The sequence below is a fragment of the Dunckerocampus dactyliophorus genome, chromosome 4, assembly GCF_027744805.1.
Source record: "Dunckerocampus dactyliophorus isolate RoL2022-P2 chromosome 4, RoL_Ddac_1.1, whole genome shotgun sequence".
Classification (NCBI taxonomy): Eukaryota; Metazoa; Chordata; class Actinopteri; order Syngnathiformes; family Syngnathidae; genus Dunckerocampus; species Dunckerocampus dactyliophorus.
Genome location: NC_072822.1, coordinates 25972019 through 25993821, shown reverse-complemented (window position 1 = coordinate 25993821; position 21803 = coordinate 25972019). Strand labels below are relative to the sequence as shown.

Below are 21803 nucleotides of genomic sequence, written 5' to 3'. Positions count from 1 at the left end.
TACAATAAAGCTGTCCAAGTCATTCTTACTGGAGATGCGTTCAAAGTTCACAAAAACAGAATAGCATGTTCAGACAGAGTTAACATGTTCAAGTATAATGGGTATAAATAAGTATAAATATTTTTTGAATAAGCCTATTCTATTTTTTTGTGAAAAAATAAATACTTTTTTGCGCCCGTACTGGGGACCATGAGTATGGAGAATGTGGAGAAGGGGTATATATTTCCTATATTTTTTTATTTTTTCTGGTCGTGTTTTTATGTAGGTTATTTTATGTTCATAAGAAAATGGCTCATCGTGAAATTTGATTCAAGGTGTCTTTCTAAGGCTGTTTGTATACTGAGTTGCAATTATATTGGGAAAAAAAAAACATTTGGGGCGTGTTGAGCACAACATCCGGGTACTGGCTGAGTCAAGTTGGAACATACTTGAGCGCTAAGTATGCTCAGCGGAAGTACGGATTTACGCGAATTGAAACAGTCTCTGGAAAAAGGACCTACTTTCCTGATTCCTGAACAAAATCAAACAACACATTCTTTCAATTAAGTATTCTGACAAAAAGGGAAATGAAAACCATTGCAATTGCTTTGAAAGTTGTTATAAATAAAGGGTTGTTAAAAAAAACAAAAACAAAGACCAGAGCCGGTAGTGGCGTCACCAATAGCTTCCTGTGTTAGCACCGGCAACATGGCAGCGGACATGCAGGTATGTGTGGCTGGATTCTTCGAGTACGAGAAACTATTTAAAATACATTGTGTGGTTGTTTGATTTTTATAAGCCACGTTCAATAAAGCTCGGGTGCCGTTATTAAATTTAAAAGCACGTGTTAACTCCCAATTGGACACGTTGCTTTAAATTTGCTAGCTTAATGGCTAATAGGTGCTACGTAGCCAGAGAATGACTACGAGTAACATCAAGTAACAGTGCTCATTAATTGTAATTAACTTTTTGTTACCACCACCAACAACAACATCATCATCAACACAATAGGCAGCGAGATGTATTGTAGTAAATAATAATTATTATTATTGCTTTCAAAATCACCAGACAACTAATACTGTATATATAATATGTCTGACTGTATCTTGTATTTATGCCATACGGTGGTGCGGATTGTTGGATAAAACAAGTCCCAATTTGTTCATTATATCATTTGTGTAATTATTAAGACCCACAAGTCTAACACAGGGGCTATATTGTTGATACTGAGAACGCCTCTGCCGAGCACAGTATACATTCAGTGTAAACACCCATTCACACAATTTAACTACTTCACCACGCACTGTATGTATGTACTAATTGTAAGACCTCATAAAGAATAAATACTGACCAACATGTCAGTGTGTTTATCACCGTGACATCCGATTTCCTTTCCTGTTTGTCTAGTAAAAAAATGTTCAGTTGCCCGGTTCATGTAATTTGTCTTCCAGGTTTCAGACACGCTGAAGAAATTTGCATTAAAAGTGACAACAGCCAGTGTGAAAGAACGTAAGGAGGTATTTGGAGAACTGAAACAGTGTTTAAAGGGTAAAGGTGAGTGTTGCTGTGCTTTTTTTGGGTTGAATTTAGTGTTCAAACTTCTTCTCATCAAACATTTTCTTTTAGACTTACCGGATTCTGCCATAAAAGGCCTTTGCAAGCTCTTCTGTCTCACTCCTCACAGATATCGGTAAGTGCTCACCTCTGGTTTGTGATGTTTGCTTTCATTGTCATCATTTTTTAGAAGCCAATGTTTGTGTTTCTCAGGGATGCCGCTTCGCGCCGAGAGCTCCTGTCTGCCATCGCTCAACTGGCTGAGCGTCAGCCCGACATTCTGGTGATGAGCCTTCTCCACTGCCTTCAAAACAGCGGACTTGTCAATAAAAACGGAGAGCCGGGGTAGGCTTCTGACTGTAGCTCATGTAGTAGTTTTGACACCACACGGCAAACCACACCAGACAGATACCAGAGGGATGGGCTATCAAACAGGGACATATTTTACATAAAAGTAAATGTATATTATTTTTATTATTATTACTGCAGTAATCTCGCGGCACTTCGCGCTTTGAATTCAACGGCTTCACTCTATCACGGTTTTTCAAAAATATATACATTCATAAGTCATGCTGTTTCCGGGTTGAATACGGCCTATTAGTAATAAAATATGCATATTGAAGCAAATGTTACATATCTGCCTAAATGAAGTATTTTCAGGAATAAAAATGGCTAAATAAAGTAAAATACAAATACAAGGCATTCAGAAGATGCATTTCAAAGATGTTGCGATGACATGTAGTATTCTACACTGGTCACTAGATGCCAGTAATGGTACTGTAATGTTTGGGGAGACACACAAGCACCAGACTTGATCGCCAAAACAAGAGGCTTTTATTGCAGGTTTGAATGATCTCACAACAGGCACAATAATCCCTAACAGGGGCACTGTTGTGGCTCTAACCCACGCCGAGCCAAAACTGTACTCTGAACCCATGACGTCACTTCCTGTCCACACCAGCGGAACACTTTTGCAGCAACACACACGAGTACGAGTCTTTATATATGTCTTAAATGGCTTACTGTATTTTCTGTTATGTCAACCATATTGAGTAATATGATTTTAAAGGTGTCTATAGGGTGCTAATAACGTTAACAAACCTATTTAGAAGGTTGTAAATTGGTTTTCTATGCTCTAACTAATCCTACTTTGTGGAAATTCACTTAACACAGGCGAGCCTGGAACCAATTAACCGTGATAAACGAGGGATTACTGTACAGTGGACGCCTGTATAGTTGCGATCCAGTGTTCGTGATCCCACAAATTGGTGGATTTTTGATCAAAAGTTCTTTATTTGTGGGAGGACCTGACATTTTGTGCTTACAATCTCCATAATAAAACCATTTATAGGCCATCTTGTTTGCCTTACAGTGGTAAAGCTTGAGTTGCACAGAAAGTAGTCAGAAGCCAATTTGGGAAGCCTGTGTGCGCACACACTCAAAAAAACAAGCCAACCTCTTCCAACTGAATGCTGTACCCCGAATACAGCAACAAAACTACAAGAAGCAACAGTGTAGTGGCAAAATCAATATTCCCACTGTATGAACTGTTTTGCTCTGATTATAGATGCCTGTTTGTGTCTTTGTTCCTTACACTTTCGGACTGACGGCATTGCTCTCTCTTCGATTGTGTCTCAAAACTTTGATAGTAAAATAGACAAAGACAACTTGGTTTCTGTGGACAATCTTTATTGATAGAAATAACTTCCAAAACAACAGCAAAGCTACTTTGGGTTTGGCTGAATGATCACTTTTTATGCTCACCATGCTTTCAGGAAAAGCACGGGCTCTGCTGCCTTCATTGGCCTGTCTTGGACCTGTCTTCTCGTCCCCACTGTCTTTTCTACTCCAGAGAAAAGAGATGGACCCACCTGGAAGAAAATGGTCAGTACAACCTCTGCTTTATCTTAATTCTGTAACATCTTTATTTAAACGAAGACTGTCTGTATGTACTGAATTAAGGGCCAAATGTGACATTGCACCTGAGTTGATGTTTTGGCTGCTGCCTTGTCTTAGGTGCAAGTTCAGAGCCTGCTTGTGGCTGAGGTGGTGGGTGGAGCCAAATCCACTGCTCAGAAGTCCAGCCTGAAGAATCTCACTCGTCTTTGTGAGGAAGTGAGTATGACACTCAAACACAAGTTGTTGTAGTCTGATTTAAACAAACAAAAACAAAAAAAAAACAATGTACATGTCATTGTGCATCTAATGTCACACAATATTGATGAACAGATGCGTTATAATGCGCGACCAAGTTAGTTGCGGGATGTGCATACGAGGTGTGTTAAGAAGCAGAGTTACTATGGCGTCTACTATACGGACAATCTACACAGACAGTCCCATTATCATGTGTTTATGAGGGAGGGCCAACACATAGCAGCAAATCTGCGTAAGTTTTTTGTGCATATAGAGAATTTTTTTCTCCTAAAATTCTTTCTATTATTTCTTCTTCTTATTCTTATAAAATTATTTTTAAACTAAAGCATGAAAATGACATTGCAATCTACTGGCAGGTAATTTTCCATTAAATAAAATTGTCAAAGAATAAAAATATTGATATAGCAGACAGAATAACTGAAGGATGTTCGGGCCACTTTGATGTGTACATTACACATGCTAAAAGCAATCTAATGTAGATCAATATGTTGTACTCTAAGCCATACAGTATAGGCTTTGTGTTGTAGGTGACAAAGCAAATCTAATCTAATAATACGGTATATTTCATTAGAAAAAATGAGCAAGCTGCGGTCGGAAAATGGCACCCACGCCGCACTTTGTACACCCATGTGAAATGGGTTGTAAATTATATTTATTATGGTCTTAAAGTCTCTTAAATGTGACTTGTTGAAACCTGCAGAGACCCTGTATGTATCTGCCGCATAGCCGTATAATAAGGTCCCACATCTTTGTTTCCTAGCATCCTGGTCTAGTTGATCAATACATCAGCACCTTGTTGAGTCTGGACCCAAGTTCTACAACTCTGGCCATGCTGGGTGTGTGTTTAGACTTCTGCACAGCTCAGAAAGACAAGGCCACAATTGACAAACATAAGGTGAGTTGTATTATTGGCATTGTAGATTATAGATTGGCGCACATTGTGACTGTATTAAAAACGACTTTGACACTTTTTGAATGATGAATATGTTTTGACTTGCTGTTTTCCAGAGTGCCATGTTGGATCTGTATATAAAAACAGTCCTAATAAGCAAGACGAAGACACAGCAGCACATTTTGGACAAAAGTGGCTCCCTGTTACGCCATGTCTCCCACTCAGAGTTCAAGGAGTTGCTTCTCCCCAGTGTGCAGAAGACAATGCTGCGCAGCCCAGAGAACGCTATGCAGGGTGAGATGCTGTTTGCACTCTAATGTGCACAATTAATAAGAATAAGAACCGGACTTACTATCAGTAACACAGCATCTCCCAAATGTTCTCTTACCAGCAATTTCCTGCCTGCTGTCTGCACTGACACTTGATCTCAGTCAGTATTCCATGGATATTGGAAAGGCCATAGCAAGTAAGACTTGTTTCATATATGGGTTGTGTTTTATTCATTTTGCTGCTACCTAGGTATATTTTAATCCTGACTCATTTCAGGCCAACTGAAAGCAAACAATGCCCAGCTAATGGAGGAAGCGATCCAGGCCATGAAGAACTTGGCCCAGCAGTGCAGTGACGCCAGTGCTGTACAGGACATTGTAACGTACCTTTTCAAGATTCTTGGAGGTGAAATCAATATTTGCCTATCAAGGTCCCCCATATTATACTATTTTTCAAAAAATGTTTAATAAGCCGGAGTGTATTGGCCAAAATCTAGCCTTGATGCTGTAATTTAATCCTTCTTGTAAGCCCTACTGGGAATGCTCTGTTTCGTGCGTCTGTTGCTTTAATGTTAATGAGTTGTCAGTGCCTGTCTCTGTGACTCGAGAACGTGCTATTGTGCACTTTATCCCCTTTTTACTGGGGGTGTCACAAGACCTCGCGAGATTAAAAAGTGACAGGATTTGTCGTTCAGAAAAAAAAGTCTTGTGGGCACGATGCCTGCGATGATAAAAAGCAAATTAATTACACAATAAATGAAAATGAACTTGATAATTTTGCCAGCCCTAATATATTGCCATGTGCATGCATGTCTGTTTTTCCTCGTCTCCGCCTCCAAACAGGCAGGAAGATTCTCACTCTGCGTGTTGGTTTCAGCACCTTGGCGCATTTGTTCCATAGAACAATGGCATGAATGGAGTCCTTTTGTCAGTCATGCAGTCTCAGTGGGTGGAGGCAGGGCCGCTAGCATACACACAGAATGCAGAAGAGTGTAAGGTAGTAGAAATTAAATTAGTAGATTGCGATACGTTGCCATTTAAAAAAACATTTTCATTATAATTTTCTTAAAAATAATGTTAAAACCTTGTCTCATTCTCGTAGAACCAATTTTGTGTATCGTCTTGTCTTGGGAGACCCCTATTTTTATCTATACGTATACTGTAACCGTGTCGAACGTAATAGGTGTGATGTAGCGGATGCAAAAACATGACATTAAGGAGTGGGACAGGAGGACACAAATGTTAACAACAATAGCATAGCTATGTGAGCTACAGTGCTACACATTACACTCACATTTTAACAGAAACATCACGGTAAGTTAGCCTATTTGCTGAAGAAAAGCAAAATGACGACTTTCGGCTCCCATGTACACAAGTCCCCAACCAACGAACACAATTGGTTCCAGACGACCGTTCTCAAGTCGATTTGTTCGTAAGTCGAACAAAAGGTAATATTACCAATGATATAGGTACTACATGTACGTGTATACATATACAGTATGTGTGTATGTATGTAAATATGAGTTTGGATGCAGTAGTAATATTAAACGAGGATAATTAATGAAAATAACACTAATAAAAATCATATAATAATACGTCATGATAAATGTTATTTACCTTTGAAGAGGAGTGGTCGAGCATACGTCGTTGGTAGTGGAGGAGGAGTTATTGAAAAGAAGGACAAATCTTCGTCGTCCTTAGACTCTTCTAAAAGAGGTAGTGTTCTGTGGGTGGTGTAGAATTAAGCAGGCCTATTAACTCTTCATAAACTTTAATCACACGCTCTGTCCGGGTTGTATCATACTACTACAACTTAGCCTTCCTCTCTTCTCTTCCTCTTCTTCCTCTACCTGTTGGTCCCATTAGCAGTGTCACAGTGCCCTCTACTGGTCAAGCAGATAGCAGCATAAATATGGAGTTCCAAAAGGAAAAATACATGAAAATATAGACCAGTCAGCTTGCGTTCGTATCTCCGAATGTTCGTAAGTTGGGGACGTAGTGTATATGGTTGGCAGGGATTCAGGATATATTTCACATGTAGCGAAGCCTGTTTTTACAACAAAGCTGCCCTTTGTGAAGAGGTGGACGTATACACAGGGCAGGTCGATCTAGCTGTGCTAATGGTTTAATTTATTTGAACATGCATATAAGTTACATTGGAATACATCACGTATTATAATGCACAGTTGTGTATGTCCAAAAGGAGTAGCTTATTTAATGCTACAATATGTATTTAATTCTATAATATGTATGAAATAGACATAACAGAACATAGTTGATAATGGGTGAATACTAACAATAAACTCACAAAAATGAAGAGTTAGAAATAAGTGTGGTAGTAAGTATGGCTGGGTCAGAGTTTTTTTTTTGTGACGTATAAATAAAAGAACCTGGAACTTCAAAACCGATTGTTTAAGCGCCTCTTCTCTCAAAAGTGGAGAAGACAAGTGATTACTGTTATAACATCATTTAAAAAGTCCCAGTTACACAATGGGGGTCATTAATGACAGACTACCTCTGCTGATGTATAACATTTCAATGTTCATGGTTGCAGGATCTGAAGGAAAACTCACAGTTGTCACCCAAAAGATGAGTGTTTTGTCTGGTAAGAGGCGTGTTGACAATATTTGAATGATGTATTTCAACCTCATGAAGTGCAGAAGCATGGTTATGGTTTATAACATTTTCTGCTTGTAGGGATTGGCAGCTGCAGCCATCATGCTGTGTCAGGGGCCTCAAACCAAACACTAAGCTCTGCTGTTACAGTGATGTTCATCCCTTATCTGCAGCAAGAAGGTATTCTTTCCTTCTTTTTCTTCTCACTGTCCTTTCCCTCTATCGTGACCCTTAATAGGCCTCGAGAATCACGATGCACTTCAATCGCTTTATTACAGTTTTTCTCCATTGGTTTGGCTCGTTTCTTGAAAAAGAAATTATATTTTCAAAACCCTTAAGATCATTTGGACAAACAGTCTTACAGTTCATCACAATACAAAAGCTCATGTCTCACACATCTCATACCTGTATCTCCCTCATCATATCTCTCACAAGCTCATATCTCGTGTCAAAGTTTAATTTCTTCCCCATATAAATTGTTAGTGGCCCCAAAATGCATTGTCCCTTTGGCATTGTGTAAACACTGCAAGTCAAAATGTTTGGATGTTTTGTCACTATGGCAGAGGACCATTGAAATTTCACTCATGTCCACCTCTCAGTCATAGGCCAGCCTTCATTGACAGTGTTTACTGTACTGTTTTGTTGTCTGGGTAATAAAAAACATTTGTGTATAAAACTAAAAAAAAAATAAGTTTTTTAGATTTTACGGTGACAATAGCATCCGAGGTTTACATCACACACTGCCAAGGAGATTGTAACTAATTTTATCCACAAACATAAAGTATCTTCCATACAATATCCATAAAATAATGTGTTTATTATGACATACTGTAATACAAACACAAAAAAAACTAGGGAAATTATGTCACCTACAGTGCTGTAAATTAAGCTGGAGTTTCACAACTGACAGTTCTTCCCTGGTCGCTGTCCTCACCCTCCCTCTCCTGGCTACCATCCTCGCCTTCCTCGGTGTCCACACACTGCTCTCTGTCTGGTTACAAACTCTTATCCACATCACAGTACAAATTATAGGTTCACCTGACGGTCAAATAAACAATTTGTCCAATGTTCCAAGGTATTTACAGTATATTACAGACTAACTTTGACAATTCAACAGACTATTGTGCATGTGATGACTTATACAATGAAATGATGCTGAAATGTTTTGGAGAGAACAACCATTAGACCTGAAAATCGACAATCAATTTAGATCAACAAGATTTATTCAACTGGAAATTGTGCTAAATGTAGGTTAACGGTGCTAACTGTAGCTACCTGTACTTAAATCATTTGCAAAGATCTAACTATACACTGAGACATGAATAAGACAGTTGCAATTTGATGAAATGAATGAGAAATTCAATTCTGTTGTGAACAATTGCCAGGTTGTTTGGAGGTTAGTCCATGTTATTTTGAGAATGTAATTTCTTTTTCAACAAATGAGCCGAATCAATGGAGAAAAACTGTAACAAGCAGCATAGACATAAAAAAATGAACATTCACACACGAGCTGCTGTCGGCCACAACTCACTCTGTTTAATTCAGGCCAAGAATACTCAGTTTGCTTAAATATGCTTTTTTTGTTTACTAATAGGCTGTATTCAACCAAGAAACATAGATCATTTATTCATTTGAAAAACCATGATAGCGTGAGGGAGTGATGCTTGAACCACGAGGTAGCAAAGGACGACCGTATACACAAAACAGTTAAAATCAGTTTGCCACAGGACTGCAATCTATTTGTGGAGGTTTAGGGGTAATTGTTGAATTTGCATAATTGGCCATGATGTGTTTTTCATGTCTTTTCATGTCGCCAAAAGTGTCTACTAGATTTGTCACCAGTCCCTTAAAAAAAAAAAAAGAGCATCTAGACGTCTGATTACTCACTAAATATAGTGAGTAAGTTGGCACCCACCCCTCCTGCTCCGTCCTCTTATTCTCTGGCAGACCAGGGGCCTTACTTATAAAACTGTGCATGGAAATCTGACTAAAAGTCTGTGTACGCCAGAAACCCAAAATGTGTGTACGGACAAAAATATTCATACATTAAAAAAAAACCCAAAAACATGTGGCCTACGCACACATTCCCGCAATTTCTGCTTCACCTGCTGTCCAAATGTGTGTATGCAACTCCACCCCACGTCACGCCCTCTCTATGCCTTCTATTCACCATAAATGGTCTATGCAAAGTGGCTCATGAATGCGGCGTCCATATTTAATGACCCTTGATTGAATTGAATTTTGCTCAGTTCTTCTTAAAAATATTGATCTTAATGATGGCGTTAAAACCATCAAAATATTAGGTGTATATATTGTATATTATACATGTATATTATACATGTATATTATAATTATTTAATGAGGAACTAATGTGTGTTATTTCAAAGCACAACAAAAGAAACGCCCGTCATTTATGGAAAAGGAAAGAGAAAGTTTACGCACACGGCCCTATCCACACAAATAAAAGCTGTGCATAGTAAATAAATGTTGCTATTGATGACATACTTAACGTATGCAACAAAAACCTTTTTTTTTAATAAACTGTCCAAAGAAAGCTAGAAACGGAGCACTAAAGACATATTAGATCTGTGTCCTGTAAACTTAAACCCTAGAATTATTTAATTTCCAAATTTCCAACCTGATGTTTGTTTTAATTAATATTAATTGAACACATAATATTATCATGATTATAAAATTCAATGATGAAGTATTCAAGTGCTGCGTTGTGTTTTTCATGTACTGTATCTTTTAGTCGGCATACTATAATAATGGTGGGTAATGGTGTTTATGATAAATGACATATGATATCCATCAGTGTCATGTCAAGTAACACTTTCCACAAATGTTTTAAGTTAATTACAGCGTGATGTTTTCATGCTATGCTCGATAAATCTTTATTGGCTTCCATTGCATGTTTATTTCGAACATATGATTTCACTTCACCACTTAAAATGTGCGTCGCCTTTTTGCCCTGTCTCCAAAAGGTGCGTACGCCAACTACAATGTTGGCGTAGCGGTGCGCACATTCTCATGTCAAGTTGTGTTTTTATAGGTATCATACTTGGCGTGGAAAACGGTGTACGGAACTTTTCGGCTTTTCATATGAACTGTATATTAATATAAACAATGGCATCATATGTACCTTGCCAATTACTTACGCACGTTAGCCATAATTGCTAATTATTTTAGCAGCCAGATGCTATTTACTAAATAAACATTACATTCCGACGATATCAGAACATCAATAAAACACCACACACACTTAGGAGAAGTCATTAATGCTTCAAATATATATCTTAAAGCATTCGAAAACTCACATCGGCAATGGCTGCTGCACCAATTGCTCATAGAAAGCAGCCGTGAGTATTGCATTAAACAACACACACAAACCGGAAGCAGAAGTGACACTTTCCAAGTACAGGTTTCAATAATAGTCTCCACATAAACATGGACAATTCTTAATAGGGTGCACCAAATTGATCTGTGGGGGTCAAAATTATTGGTGAGTCGCTACACTGCACTACATCTTACATCAAGGAGATTAAGGCCTTGCTTGTGCTGTCCACATACTGTACAGTAACTCTTTATCCTCATATCTTCCTCTTGTTTTCTGTTCTTCTCGTGTCTTTGCCACTACCAGTAATGTCCATCCATCCATTTTCTATGCCGCTTATCCTCATTAGGGTCGCTACCTTTCATGTAACGTGGGGTTTTACACTATCTGTTTGACAGAGGGCCAATGAGGCATATCCTTGGAAGCTCACATAGCCAACAGTACCATGATTCTCATTAGGTGTAATGATAAAATGCATAATAATCAATACTATGATTTTCAATGTGACCATTTTTTTTTAGCAGTAGCCTATACTTAATAGGTTTTATAAGGTATTAATACTGGGACTGTGTCATTGAAAATATTTGATTTATATAAAAAGCATTCATTTTCACGTATTCATTTAGTTCACGAGGCCACCTTGGTGCATGCCGTGTCGGTGCTTTCCCAGTGGAGCAGTCGCCTCACGGTGGAGATTCCGACTGCTCTGCTGGATTGGTTAAAGAAGGCATTCACCCTCAAAACCTCCACCTCTCTCGTTCGCCATGCCTACATCCAGTCCATGCTGGGCACATTCAAAGGTGCGTCTGTCCAAGAGTAAACGCCTGAAGACTAAATGCCTGATGTCCTACTTATTGTCTCTTTCTACCTTTTCTCAGGTGACACTCTGGCACAGGCCTCAGATCTCATACCACTGCTGTTCCAAACAATAGAGAAAGCCGCAGCACAAAACTCCCAGCATGCTCTGCTTGCTGAAGGCGTGGCAGCTTCAGTTCTTTTGAGTCGACTGGCGCTGCTTGAAACAATGACCGGTGATGCGAGTCTTATCTTATTCATGGGGCCTGGTTAAAAAAAACTGTATTGACAGCTGACACTTTCTGTTCCTACAGAGGCAAAATTCTCCAACTTTTGGAACTTGATATTGGATGAAAAGAAGCCACTTTTCACTACAGAGAAGTTCCTCTCCCAGGCCAGCGATGAAAGTGGGCAAATGAATGAATAATGATCACCAAGAGTGCATTTCAAGTGCAAAACAATGTTTCTTTCATTGGTCTGTCTTTAGCTCAGCTGACTGTGCTGCTGCTCTGCGAAAGACTTTTCTTGGACCATGCCTGCAGGCTGAACAAATCTCAGTGAGTGTTTGCTCTTTACTTGTATACTGAATGAAGTCCTTTAGCAGCGAATAGAACATCATTCACTTCTTTGCCCAGACTGTTCAGGTTGTCTCAGAAGACATTTCGCCTCTCATTCGAGCATGCAATTCATGCTCAAACACTAGGTAGGACAGTTCTCGTTGGAGGGGATGCTTCAGAATCCAAAGTATTTAACCTCTTAGAAGCACACCCAAACAAGAACAGCTTCACTCTTTTGCGGCGTAAAACGACAGTCATTAAGTAACAGTGGTTTGCCAGCCAACAACAGTCGTGTTTGATGGCCTCCCTCACTCTTTCAAGGGAGACCATCTAGGTCAAGGTTCAGAAACCGTCTCTGAACCGAGGATTGATTTGGGTTTCAGGTGTGTCCATGATCATTGTTACAACTGAATGGAATGCCAATGAGAGTGATTTCACACGAATGACGGCAGTTGGCTCGCAGAGGCCCCACTCCACAGTATTTTAAAGACACAAAAGAGTGAAACCGTTCTTGTTTGTGCGTGCCTCTACCTCAGAGGATATACAGTATGCTTTGGATCCTACGTGATTCCCTTGCAGAGCTGACCTCTCTAGTGTTTGAGCATGAGCTGATGAAGCCTGCTTGGATGAGAGTGAAAGATAACCTCAACAGTCAAGTTGTGATGGCTTCAATGCCCTGAGAACACGATGTCCTGGATGAATGAGAATGTTCACAAACATCTTTGCCCATAAAGATGATGCCAAGGATCCAGGTAAAATATAGATGAGCATTTGCTTGAGTTCAAACTCAAAACAACTATGCTGCTGTTAAGATAAAAACAAATCTGTCATTCATTCAAAAACGCATGGTCATTTTTCGGAATGTGATGATGAGATGAGATGAGAATGCTGATACTGTTTAAATGTGTGCTGATTTGACTTTTTGTCTACTTCTATGCTTCCTTACAGGATGTACCACAGTGCAACAGTGGCTGTCCTGTTGTCTCAGAGCTGGCTTGTGAGGAAGCGGGCTAAACAGACAGTGAAGAAGCTGCTCTCTTCTCTGGGCGGCTCCAGCCTCGCACATGGCCTTCTGGGAGAACTCCGAGCTGTCATTAACAAACACAAAGTGAGGGTGGCCGCCCTTAAAAACAATTAGTACTTTAGATATCCTGCCTCCTGGATACTCTGATTTTACTTCACTGTATGCATAGGAAAGTGGTGTAATTCTTTTGGCTTTATACTGCCAGGTTTTGCCCCAGGATGTCTTGATCTCAGAGTCTGGAGAGCAAACTGAGCTTGGTCGCAGCTACACTCGCCCACGTGTCCTCTTGGACGCGCTCCATGTCATTTGCTCCTCTGCCAGCCAATGGGCTGATCCTATGGAGTCAGAGAACTTGGCTATGGAGATCCTTATAGTTGCTCATCATCCATCCTTAGGTACTACAGTGAGCAGTTTCTTAGCTTGCTAGTTTGTGCTGACACAGTTTTGTACCTTGACTAAGTTCGATGTATCTTTCACAGTGGAAGCTCGCCGTGGACTGTGGTCAACTCTGCTCTCCTCCATGAACATAAAAGCAGAAGAATTTTTAGAAAAGAATCTGGAGGCGATTCTGCCACATCTGTTGGAGGTCAACACTGACAAGCAGGTGAACCTTGAGTCTTTCTTTTAATCTTTACATACTTGTATCATGTATACATACCAAAGTAATCAGCAATAAAAGTGTTATAATTATTAGATTAGAGTCAGCTCCAGAACGCTGCCCTTCTCTTTTCAATTGTCATTGTTCATTGTCATTGTTCACTCTCGACACAATCAAGGTAAAAGTCCTAAATATGCCTCACAAACATATTAAATGCATTTAAAGTGTAAATGTATGGGTATTCACCACTAATGAATGATAATGTAAAATTATGGATGGACAGATGAAATCGGAGTCATGGTGTAGCCTTTAGCTTCGTGGTCAGGCTAGCGCCAGAGAAGGCGTTTCTCCAAGCCGCGTCTACATAACCCACATCGCTTGCCAAACAAACCTTTGTCTCTCAACGTACACAACTACCGGTATGTTGTGTTCAAGGACTGCCGAACACAGTGTGAAATCGCAACACTTGACGAAAAAACATTATCACTTCCCCTTAACGTGTAAAAATTGTGACTTTTTTAAACAGTACGCATGTATGCCGTACATTTTTCCCGTGTTACACATATTTCTAAATTATTGCTGACTTACAGTATAGTCTATTTTCGGAGAACATCTTTTAAAATGAAAACAAAAGATATTTATTTGACCCAAAATTTGTGAATTTGTGGGGCTGTGAATGCTGAATCGGCAATGTGCGGGGATCCATTGTACAAATTATACAGATGACTTTATAAGATGCCAAATAGTTTTCTTATTTTAATTTTTTAATTATTTTCCTTGAGGTGGTGAAAAACGCTGTTGGGGCCCTCTGTGGTCTCTCTCCTGACAAGCTGTTGCCTCGTGTAATCAGTCACGTCACAAAGGGGCTTTCCCAACCTGCACTAATTCACGTCACCAAGGAGGAATATGCCATCATGCTGACACCAGAGGGAGAACTCTATGACAACACCATCATTGAGAGGTAGAAGACATGTTCCAGTGGGCCTGTCATGTACTGTAATGCACCTCTTGGTATTTGACTGATCTACCGCTGTCCAGTGCCCAGAAAGAAAACACCAAGAAGGCTAATATAAAGAGAGAGAACAAGGCCTACTCCTACAAGGATCAGATCATTGAACTTGAATTACAGGAGGTAATTTAAAGCTACATTTCTTTACTGTAAATACAATATCTGGGCCTGAATTTAAACGTAACCTCACAGGAGATGAAGAAGAAGAAAGGCATCAAAGATGAAGTACAGCTCACCAGCAAACAAAAGGAAATGATTCAAGCGCAACGTGAGAAAGAGGCATCTATTCGCACCAGACTTCAAGCGGTACCAATGATTTCCTAGAAATCACTTGTTGTCCTTTTCCCCATGTTGACCTTTTGATATGCACCGTTTTCCCCAGCTGGATGTAGAACTGCAAAGTGTGGTGGGCCTCCTCGAAGCTGCTCTTAAAGAGAGACCGCCTCAGATCACCAGGGAGCTGCCTTCAGTCCTCCAGGTTCTGTTGCCTCTGTTGCACTCACCTCTGGCTGCTCCACGCATCCAGCAGGTCTTCCTGGACATTGGCGTGTGCCTTCTACCACATCACCTCCATCATCTAGGTACCGGACCTGCCCCATATTTGTATCCAAAGACACAGCAGTTCAAGTTGATACTGTTGTGATATATGGTTCTTTTGAAGGTGTGCTTGTTGGACATGTGACTTTACGACTGCTGAAGCCACACTGTGATCTGGATGTGGCCTGGGAGCAGGAGGACCTGAACAAAGCAGTGACCCGCACCATCCTGCTGCTGCATAACCACACTGTCCCTCAGAGAGAGGGTAAGACTAGTGGTGAGGACCGCCATGATCATAGTTATCGGCTTTTTAATAAGATACAGTAGAGCCTGTTTATGTCGACTAACTCATCAAGTCCCGATCCACCGTGCTCTGCTTATTACTAAAAAGTGCCCGCATAAGTCGACGTCGGCATACATGGTCGACCGATTTTGACGATATGTGGTTCACATTATGTCTCTGGTCAAAATTACAAACAAAAGTGTGAGTAATGGTTATTTTCAATTTTGGTTATGTTGATAACTGCATATGTTGACGTGAGTCAGCAATACAGAGGGACATCAACTTAAATGGGTTGCACTGTATTAAAACTTGTCACTAGCAGTGTTTTTTTCCCTTGCAGATGTGACCCCACTGTCTGCCCCTGCCTTTTGCTTCTGCTTCCCTCTCCTCAACGCCACACTCAGGGAGTCCTCAGGCAGCACCGAGGAGACTGAGACCTTGATGACGAGATCTTTGCAAGTCATCAATGAGCATTGCCAACTTCGGGCTAACACAGATGAAGAGGCCGCTATTGATGAGGTACATTAATAAATACTCCATTACATTAATAAAGTATGCTGTTTCGTTGTGTAATATAGCCCATTATATGTCAAAGAATATGCATATTTAAGCAATGTTTTTTTTGTTGCATAAATTAAGCATTTTCTAACATAAAAATGGCTAAATGCAGTAAAGTACAAATATATGGCACTCAAAAGACTCATTCAAAGACTTGATGATATGTAGTATTCTACACTTGTCACTAGGTGTCAGACATGTTACTATAAATGCTTTTATTGCAGGTTTGAATGATGTCACAACAGGCACAATAATCCCTAACATGGCCTGGATGGCTACTATTTTCTGTTATGTCTACTATATTGGGCAATATAAGTGTAAAGGTGTATAGGCATGTTATTTCATGTCAAGATGGCTCTAATATTGTTAAAAACTGGATTTAGAAGGTTGAAAACATTTTATAAATATTTATTTATACATTTATAAATGAGGAATCCTACTTTGCAGAAATTCACTTATCACGGTCAGACCTGGAAGCAATTAACCGCGATAAACGTGGGATTGTAGCTCTGGGTTTAAAAAAAAAAATTGTTATTAAATGTTCTCAGAATGGCCCTGAATTGCTTCCACGTGTTGAGATGTTGCTGCTGTTGACCCGAGTTATATCCACTGCTGCACCAAGAGTCCAGGTAAACCTTCCTAATCCAACTGTTGTCTAGTCTCGTCAAGTTAAACTTAGATATACTTTATTGATTCACTGAAGTTAAAGGAAGGCTAGTTCATAAAAGTTAAATGCAAGTATTTACAGCATTCTGTAAATACAGCATTAAATGGCAAATATGGCATACATAGCTGGGAACCTTCATCCAAACGCTGAGTTTTTTGGTGGGTATGAAAGTGATGCTAAAAGGATGTATTATCATTTCCTCTGGTCGCCCTTGGCCATTGTTGACGTATACAAATAATGGTATTAATCAGCATAAGAATTAAAACTGGTAAGGCAACAAAATGTAACATGAAGGCAAACATTTTGTTGCCAGGGTCCAGATTTTTGGTGGAAAAAGAATACGTTTTTGTTTTGTTTTGACATTTTTATGCTGATTAACATGTAAAATGGAGTATTCTTATTGCTTGTGAGTGCAAACACGTCTTGTCTTAAAGGGAATATGAACCTTAATGGGAATATTGTGGGCATGTAAACGTAGTATTTGTTGTCTCCACTCTTGTTGCAGGTGTTGGCGTCTCAGTGCTTAACGGCACTGTGTACCAGTGCTGGAGGAGGAGAGGGCTGTACTGTGGCAGAGCAGTCAGAGATAGACGTCCTGCTAAATTCCCTCCTCTCACCTTGCTTCTCTGTCCGTGATGCTTCTCTCAGGGTGAGTTACAAATAAATTGTCATGTTTCATTTAGCCACAGATCACAGGTAGGGCTATATCATTTTTTTTTATGTATGGGAAAGCTGTGCGGGTGTGAGTACCAATCCTGCCATTGTTTGCATTTGAAAATAAGGGAAATTTGGTGAAAAATAAGAGAAATACTGGTCTTTCCACCAACATTTCCACCAGAGTTTGGATGATCTCATTAAAGCCCAGTCCTTAATAGGTTAAGGACTTTGGTTTCTATTGATCATTCAACAGTAGGGGTGTCACAAGATTTCCTGAGATTAAAACGCAATGATATTCCTCATTTGGAGAAACGCTGTTTTACAAGAACAGGACAGCCAGAAGCCAATCAGACTTTGAACTATGACATTGAATGATAATACACATAATATGCAAGTGGCAGTGTGCGAGGCATTATTGAAACCACAGATTAAGTGCTTCACGCACATATAAAATTGCAGTTCAACCTACCTTGGTGTTCTCATCATCAGCATTGGCGAGTGACGTGTCTGTTTTTTCCAGCGGAGTTGCCGTCCTGTTAATGTCCAAGCAGAAACTAGAAATTCTACATTTGATCAAAGTTACTTAAGATTTGTCACAACAAAACAGGTAGATAGATGTTCGGACTTGTCTGCACCCTTAATCACCGAGCAGTTGCGTTTATGCTCTTTACATTTGGCTGAGGAAGCATAAGCACCGGCAATCACTGGTGGAAGTTAGTTAGTAATGCTCCAAGTTAGTAGCAGAAATGAAAGTCAGACGTATCAGTGACTATGTATTGGAAGATAAAGGGTTAAGTGGGTATCTTGCTTCGTTAATATTGGTACTGTGGCGACCATAGCGCCCCTTCATAACACACCTCATATGTAGACTGGAAGTGTTTCTTGCATCATGTATTTATTCGGTATTTAAATACAAGCGGTCTACAAAGGTTAAGTATTCGGCGTGCAGGCGAGCAAGAGTGGAGGTCAACGTCTGATCACGTAGAAGTATCGCCATGCAATGCCGGTCTGAAAGCTGCATAAACCCCTCCACAATGCACCCTGACCATGGTCAGAGTCAAGAAGGCAGAGCTTGGACACACTCCTCAAACTCCTCACCTGGCATCACCTCGCCTTCCTGGCCAAACACGTATGGATGTCCAAAGTGTGGTGCAGGGGCCATCTGTGGAATGTGGTGCATTGCAGTAATAAAGTAAACAAAAACCCAGTAAAAGTGGAAAAAATGTTGATGTTAATAATTAATAAAAACAGATTTGTCTTTAATTATCTATATAACATTGTTTATTGTTTGTTTTTTTTTTAAATTATAAATATCAAAGTACAGCTAAACAGCCCTGATGTAAGTAAATAGACAAAGACAAGTAGAGCAGGCATTGTTCAACTACAAGCTGGAACCATTACTGTTGTACTTCAGCCAATAAGGAACTTACGTAATACTCCTGCCACGTAAGAGTTATTTTTTTTTTTTAAGCGGCTGATTTAGTGGGTAACAACATGGCCTCTTGGCAGAGGGTAAATGGCAACATATGACAGCGTATATATAAATATTATTATTATTATCATTATTTTTATTTAACAGTACAGGCCCTCACAGTCTCTGCCAAGAAAAATTCTGGTTGTTCTGGTCAAGTCCCCATTGAAGGCCCAGTTACCAAATGCACAGCCTGCCAGATAACTACATATCAATATAAAATGATTAGTAGTACCAGCTACAACTGCTGTCATTATTATAACTATTTATCATTTTTCTATTTTTTGTTTCAATTTGTGGAAAAAACTTCAACAGTTAAAAGCTTCATGCTTAGGTCATGCATGCAAAGTTATAAAACATTTCAAAATGTACCTGCATTGTTTTGTGACTCAGTTAAATAAGAGACTGTTTGTCCAGTTCTATATTTTGTCATTGTGTTTTTTTTTTGTTTTTGTTTTTTTTTTAAGTCATGTGAACCCAGTATCATGTATCATCTTGTGGGCGAAGTGTCTCGTGACACTCCTATTCAACAGCTTAGAGATAAGCGTGTACTGTGAGAGATCACCAGGTGTGCCGGGGTAAATTATCCAATTCCATTGGTCAGAAAATTACAAATGATATGTCTTTGTTCATCAATCTATGCCACTGACAGGCAGAACAATTAAATGTTCTTCCACTAGATGGCAAAACAGTGTTCCAGCAGGACTGCAATCCATCTGTGATGTTGGTTTGCGGGGTAGTTGACATCATCTAATTTGCGTAACAAACTCCAGCCAGAGTGGAGAGTTTCAAAAGGTCTGAGTCAATGTTTGTATGTGGACAGGTAAAACTGAGCTTTTTGGTTTGTGTCATAAGAAATGACTGACATTGACTCATGTTTTTAAACCTTATTTAACAACAGAACATGACATTGTTGACTTATGGGTGCTGGTTTCATTTTGCGCAGCGGTAGATGCACTTTAAGACGCCCCGTGTAAGTGTGTGCTGATTTTTAGATAAATTACACACTATTGTACATCTAATATCTCACTATGTTGATGAACAGATGCGTTATAATGCACAACCATGTTAGTTGTTGTATGTGCGTATGTGGAGTGTTAAGCAGCAGAGTTATGGCTCCATCTACTGTACAGAGTTGTAACAACAAGCTACACAGACAGTTCCATTATAATGTGCTTTAATAGGTATTTATTTGTGGCGGACCGCCACCAATTACATTTTTTCCCCAAATGAATGGGAAAATGGGAAACTCTGGAGAAGGTACATAAGTAACCTGTATATTCACTTATAAGGCATGCCACTGTGGAATGTGTGATTTAAGTTTCAAGAGTTTTATTGTCATATGCACAGTAAAACTGGTAGTTCTGCTATGCAATGAAATTCTTGCAAGCGTTACCCTTATGGTTTTTATCAGTGTAGTGTCTATATGACCTCATGTTTTAACCCCAATCCAGGGCTTGTTGGAGATGGAGTTTGCTTTGCCGACAGACAGTACAGAGCAGAGTGGACTGAATTTGCTACGCAGGCTTTGGATTGCTAGGTTTGATGTGGAGGAGGAGGGACGCACTTTTGCTGAAAAGTACGTAAATTTGAATATTTGAAGCATTCAAACCTCTTTTGCTTTTTAAATGTACTTTTGAGGACACAGTCAGTCTACTGGGATGTCCATTGTATGACAATGTGTTTTTAAATGTCAGGAAAGCATTTTCTGAACCATACTGCTCAGATGGAAGCTTTTGTCAAACCTAAGGTTTTGTCTCCTCCCTCTGCTTCAGACTCTGGGAGTCTCTTGATCTGGAGCTGGTCCCAGAGCTCTGCTCTCTTCTGATTGGCGACATCACTCACCACGAGGAGGCTGTTCGTTCAGCTGCCGCTGAAGCACTGTCGAGTGCTGTTTCTCAGTATACAGACCAATCTGCCCCAGTCCTTGGACAGCTAACTGAGCTCTACCACCAAAAGCTTTATGTGAGGATCTCCACTCTAGCAGTGTTGAAACAGATTGTTGTTTTTTTTTTCTCACATGTAATCCACATGTGTTCATCTTTATATGAAAGAGGCCACCACCTGTGCTGGATACCTTGGGTAGAGTCATCTCTGAATCCCCACCTGATCAGTGGGAAGCAAGGTAAGAGACTCACAAAGCCAGTTCCCGCTCATTCATAGTGCACTGATGTTGTTTGGTATTTATTGCTGCTTTCAGGTGTGGCATTGCTCTCACTCTGAACAAGTTGTCACAGTACCTGGACAAATCTCAGGTGACACCTCTCTTCCTCTTCTTCGTTCCCGATGCTCTGAATGACCGCCATGCTGAGGTGCGCCGCTGCATGTTGGACGCAGCGCTCTCAGCTCTCAACACACATGGAAAGGTGTGGAACTCTTCCCATCATCACTCCGCTGTAGTTTTCAATTCCCTTTATAACTTAAAAGTCCATGTGGGATGTTTGTGTATTAGGACAATGTTAGCTCCCTCCTGCCAGTGTTTGAGGAGTTTCTGAAGAACGCTCCCCAGGATGCCAGCTACGACTCTGTTCGTCAGAGCGTTGTCATTCTCATGGGCTCCTTGGCCAAACATCTGGACAAAAGTGATCCCAAAGTCAAACCCATTGTGGCCAAGCTTATCACAGCCCTGTCTACACCATCTCAGCAAGTAAGAAACTTAAATGTCCCTACTATTTCTTCTTTTTCTGCTATGTATGATTGTTTGGCTTCCAAGTGTTTCCATCATGTGATAAACAATGCAGTCTTCCCTCGCCACATTGTGCTTAGATTTTCGTGGCTTCACGCTATCATTTTTTTCAAAATATATTAATTAATAAATCATCGTACATTACAGCGATCTAATTTATCTT

General features: G+C 39.9%; 1 protein-coding gene across 2 annotated transcripts in view; it reads left to right on the top strand.

The window, feature by feature from the left end:
- Positions 1-563: 563 nt before the first annotated feature.
- Positions 564-21803, top strand: part of gcn1 (GCN1 activator of EIF2AK4) — a 40773-nt gene continuing 19533 nt past the window's right edge. The window contains exons 1-32 of one of the 2 annotated variants that reach the window (XM_054772479.1): positions 564-705; positions 1431-1533; positions 1606-1669; positions 1747-1878; positions 3309-3417; positions 3550-3648; positions 4448-4582; positions 4696-4873; positions 4971-5045; positions 5126-5254; positions 7403-7453; positions 7546-7644; positions 11425-11598; positions 11677-11829; positions 11908-12000; positions 12081-12150; positions 13099-13258; positions 13380-13569; positions 13654-13778; positions 14555-14733; positions 14811-14904; positions 14974-15087; positions 15164-15362; positions 15443-15583; positions 15942-16120; positions 16708-16788; positions 17332-17475; positions 20409-20533; positions 20730-20919; positions 21009-21079; positions 21155-21320; positions 21407-21601. In XM_054772479.1, coding sequence (XP_054628454.1) covers positions 688-705; positions 1431-1533; positions 1606-1669; positions 1747-1878; positions 3309-3417; positions 3550-3648; positions 4448-4582; positions 4696-4873; positions 4971-5045; positions 5126-5254; positions 7403-7453; positions 7546-7644; positions 11425-11598; positions 11677-11829; positions 11908-12000; positions 12081-12150; positions 13099-13258; positions 13380-13569; positions 13654-13778; positions 14555-14733; positions 14811-14904; positions 14974-15087; positions 15164-15362; positions 15443-15583; positions 15942-16120; positions 16708-16788; positions 17332-17475; positions 20409-20533; positions 20730-20919; positions 21009-21079; positions 21155-21320; positions 21407-21601 — 4035 coding nt within the window. In that variant the 5' untranslated portion in view covers positions 564-687. Of the gene's footprint in view, positions 706-1430; positions 1534-1605; positions 1670-1746; positions 1879-3308; positions 3418-3549; positions 3649-4447; positions 4583-4695; positions 4874-4970; positions 5046-5125; positions 5255-7402; positions 7454-7545; positions 7645-11424; positions 11599-11676; positions 11830-11907; positions 12001-12080; positions 12151-13098; positions 13259-13379; positions 13570-13653; positions 13779-14554; positions 14734-14810; positions 14905-14973; positions 15088-15163; positions 15363-15442; positions 15596-15941; positions 16121-16707; positions 16789-17331; positions 17476-20408; positions 20534-20729; positions 20920-21008; positions 21080-21154; positions 21321-21406; positions 21602-21803 lie in introns of both variants that reach the window. The other variant, XM_054772478.1, reaches the window with a different exon arrangement.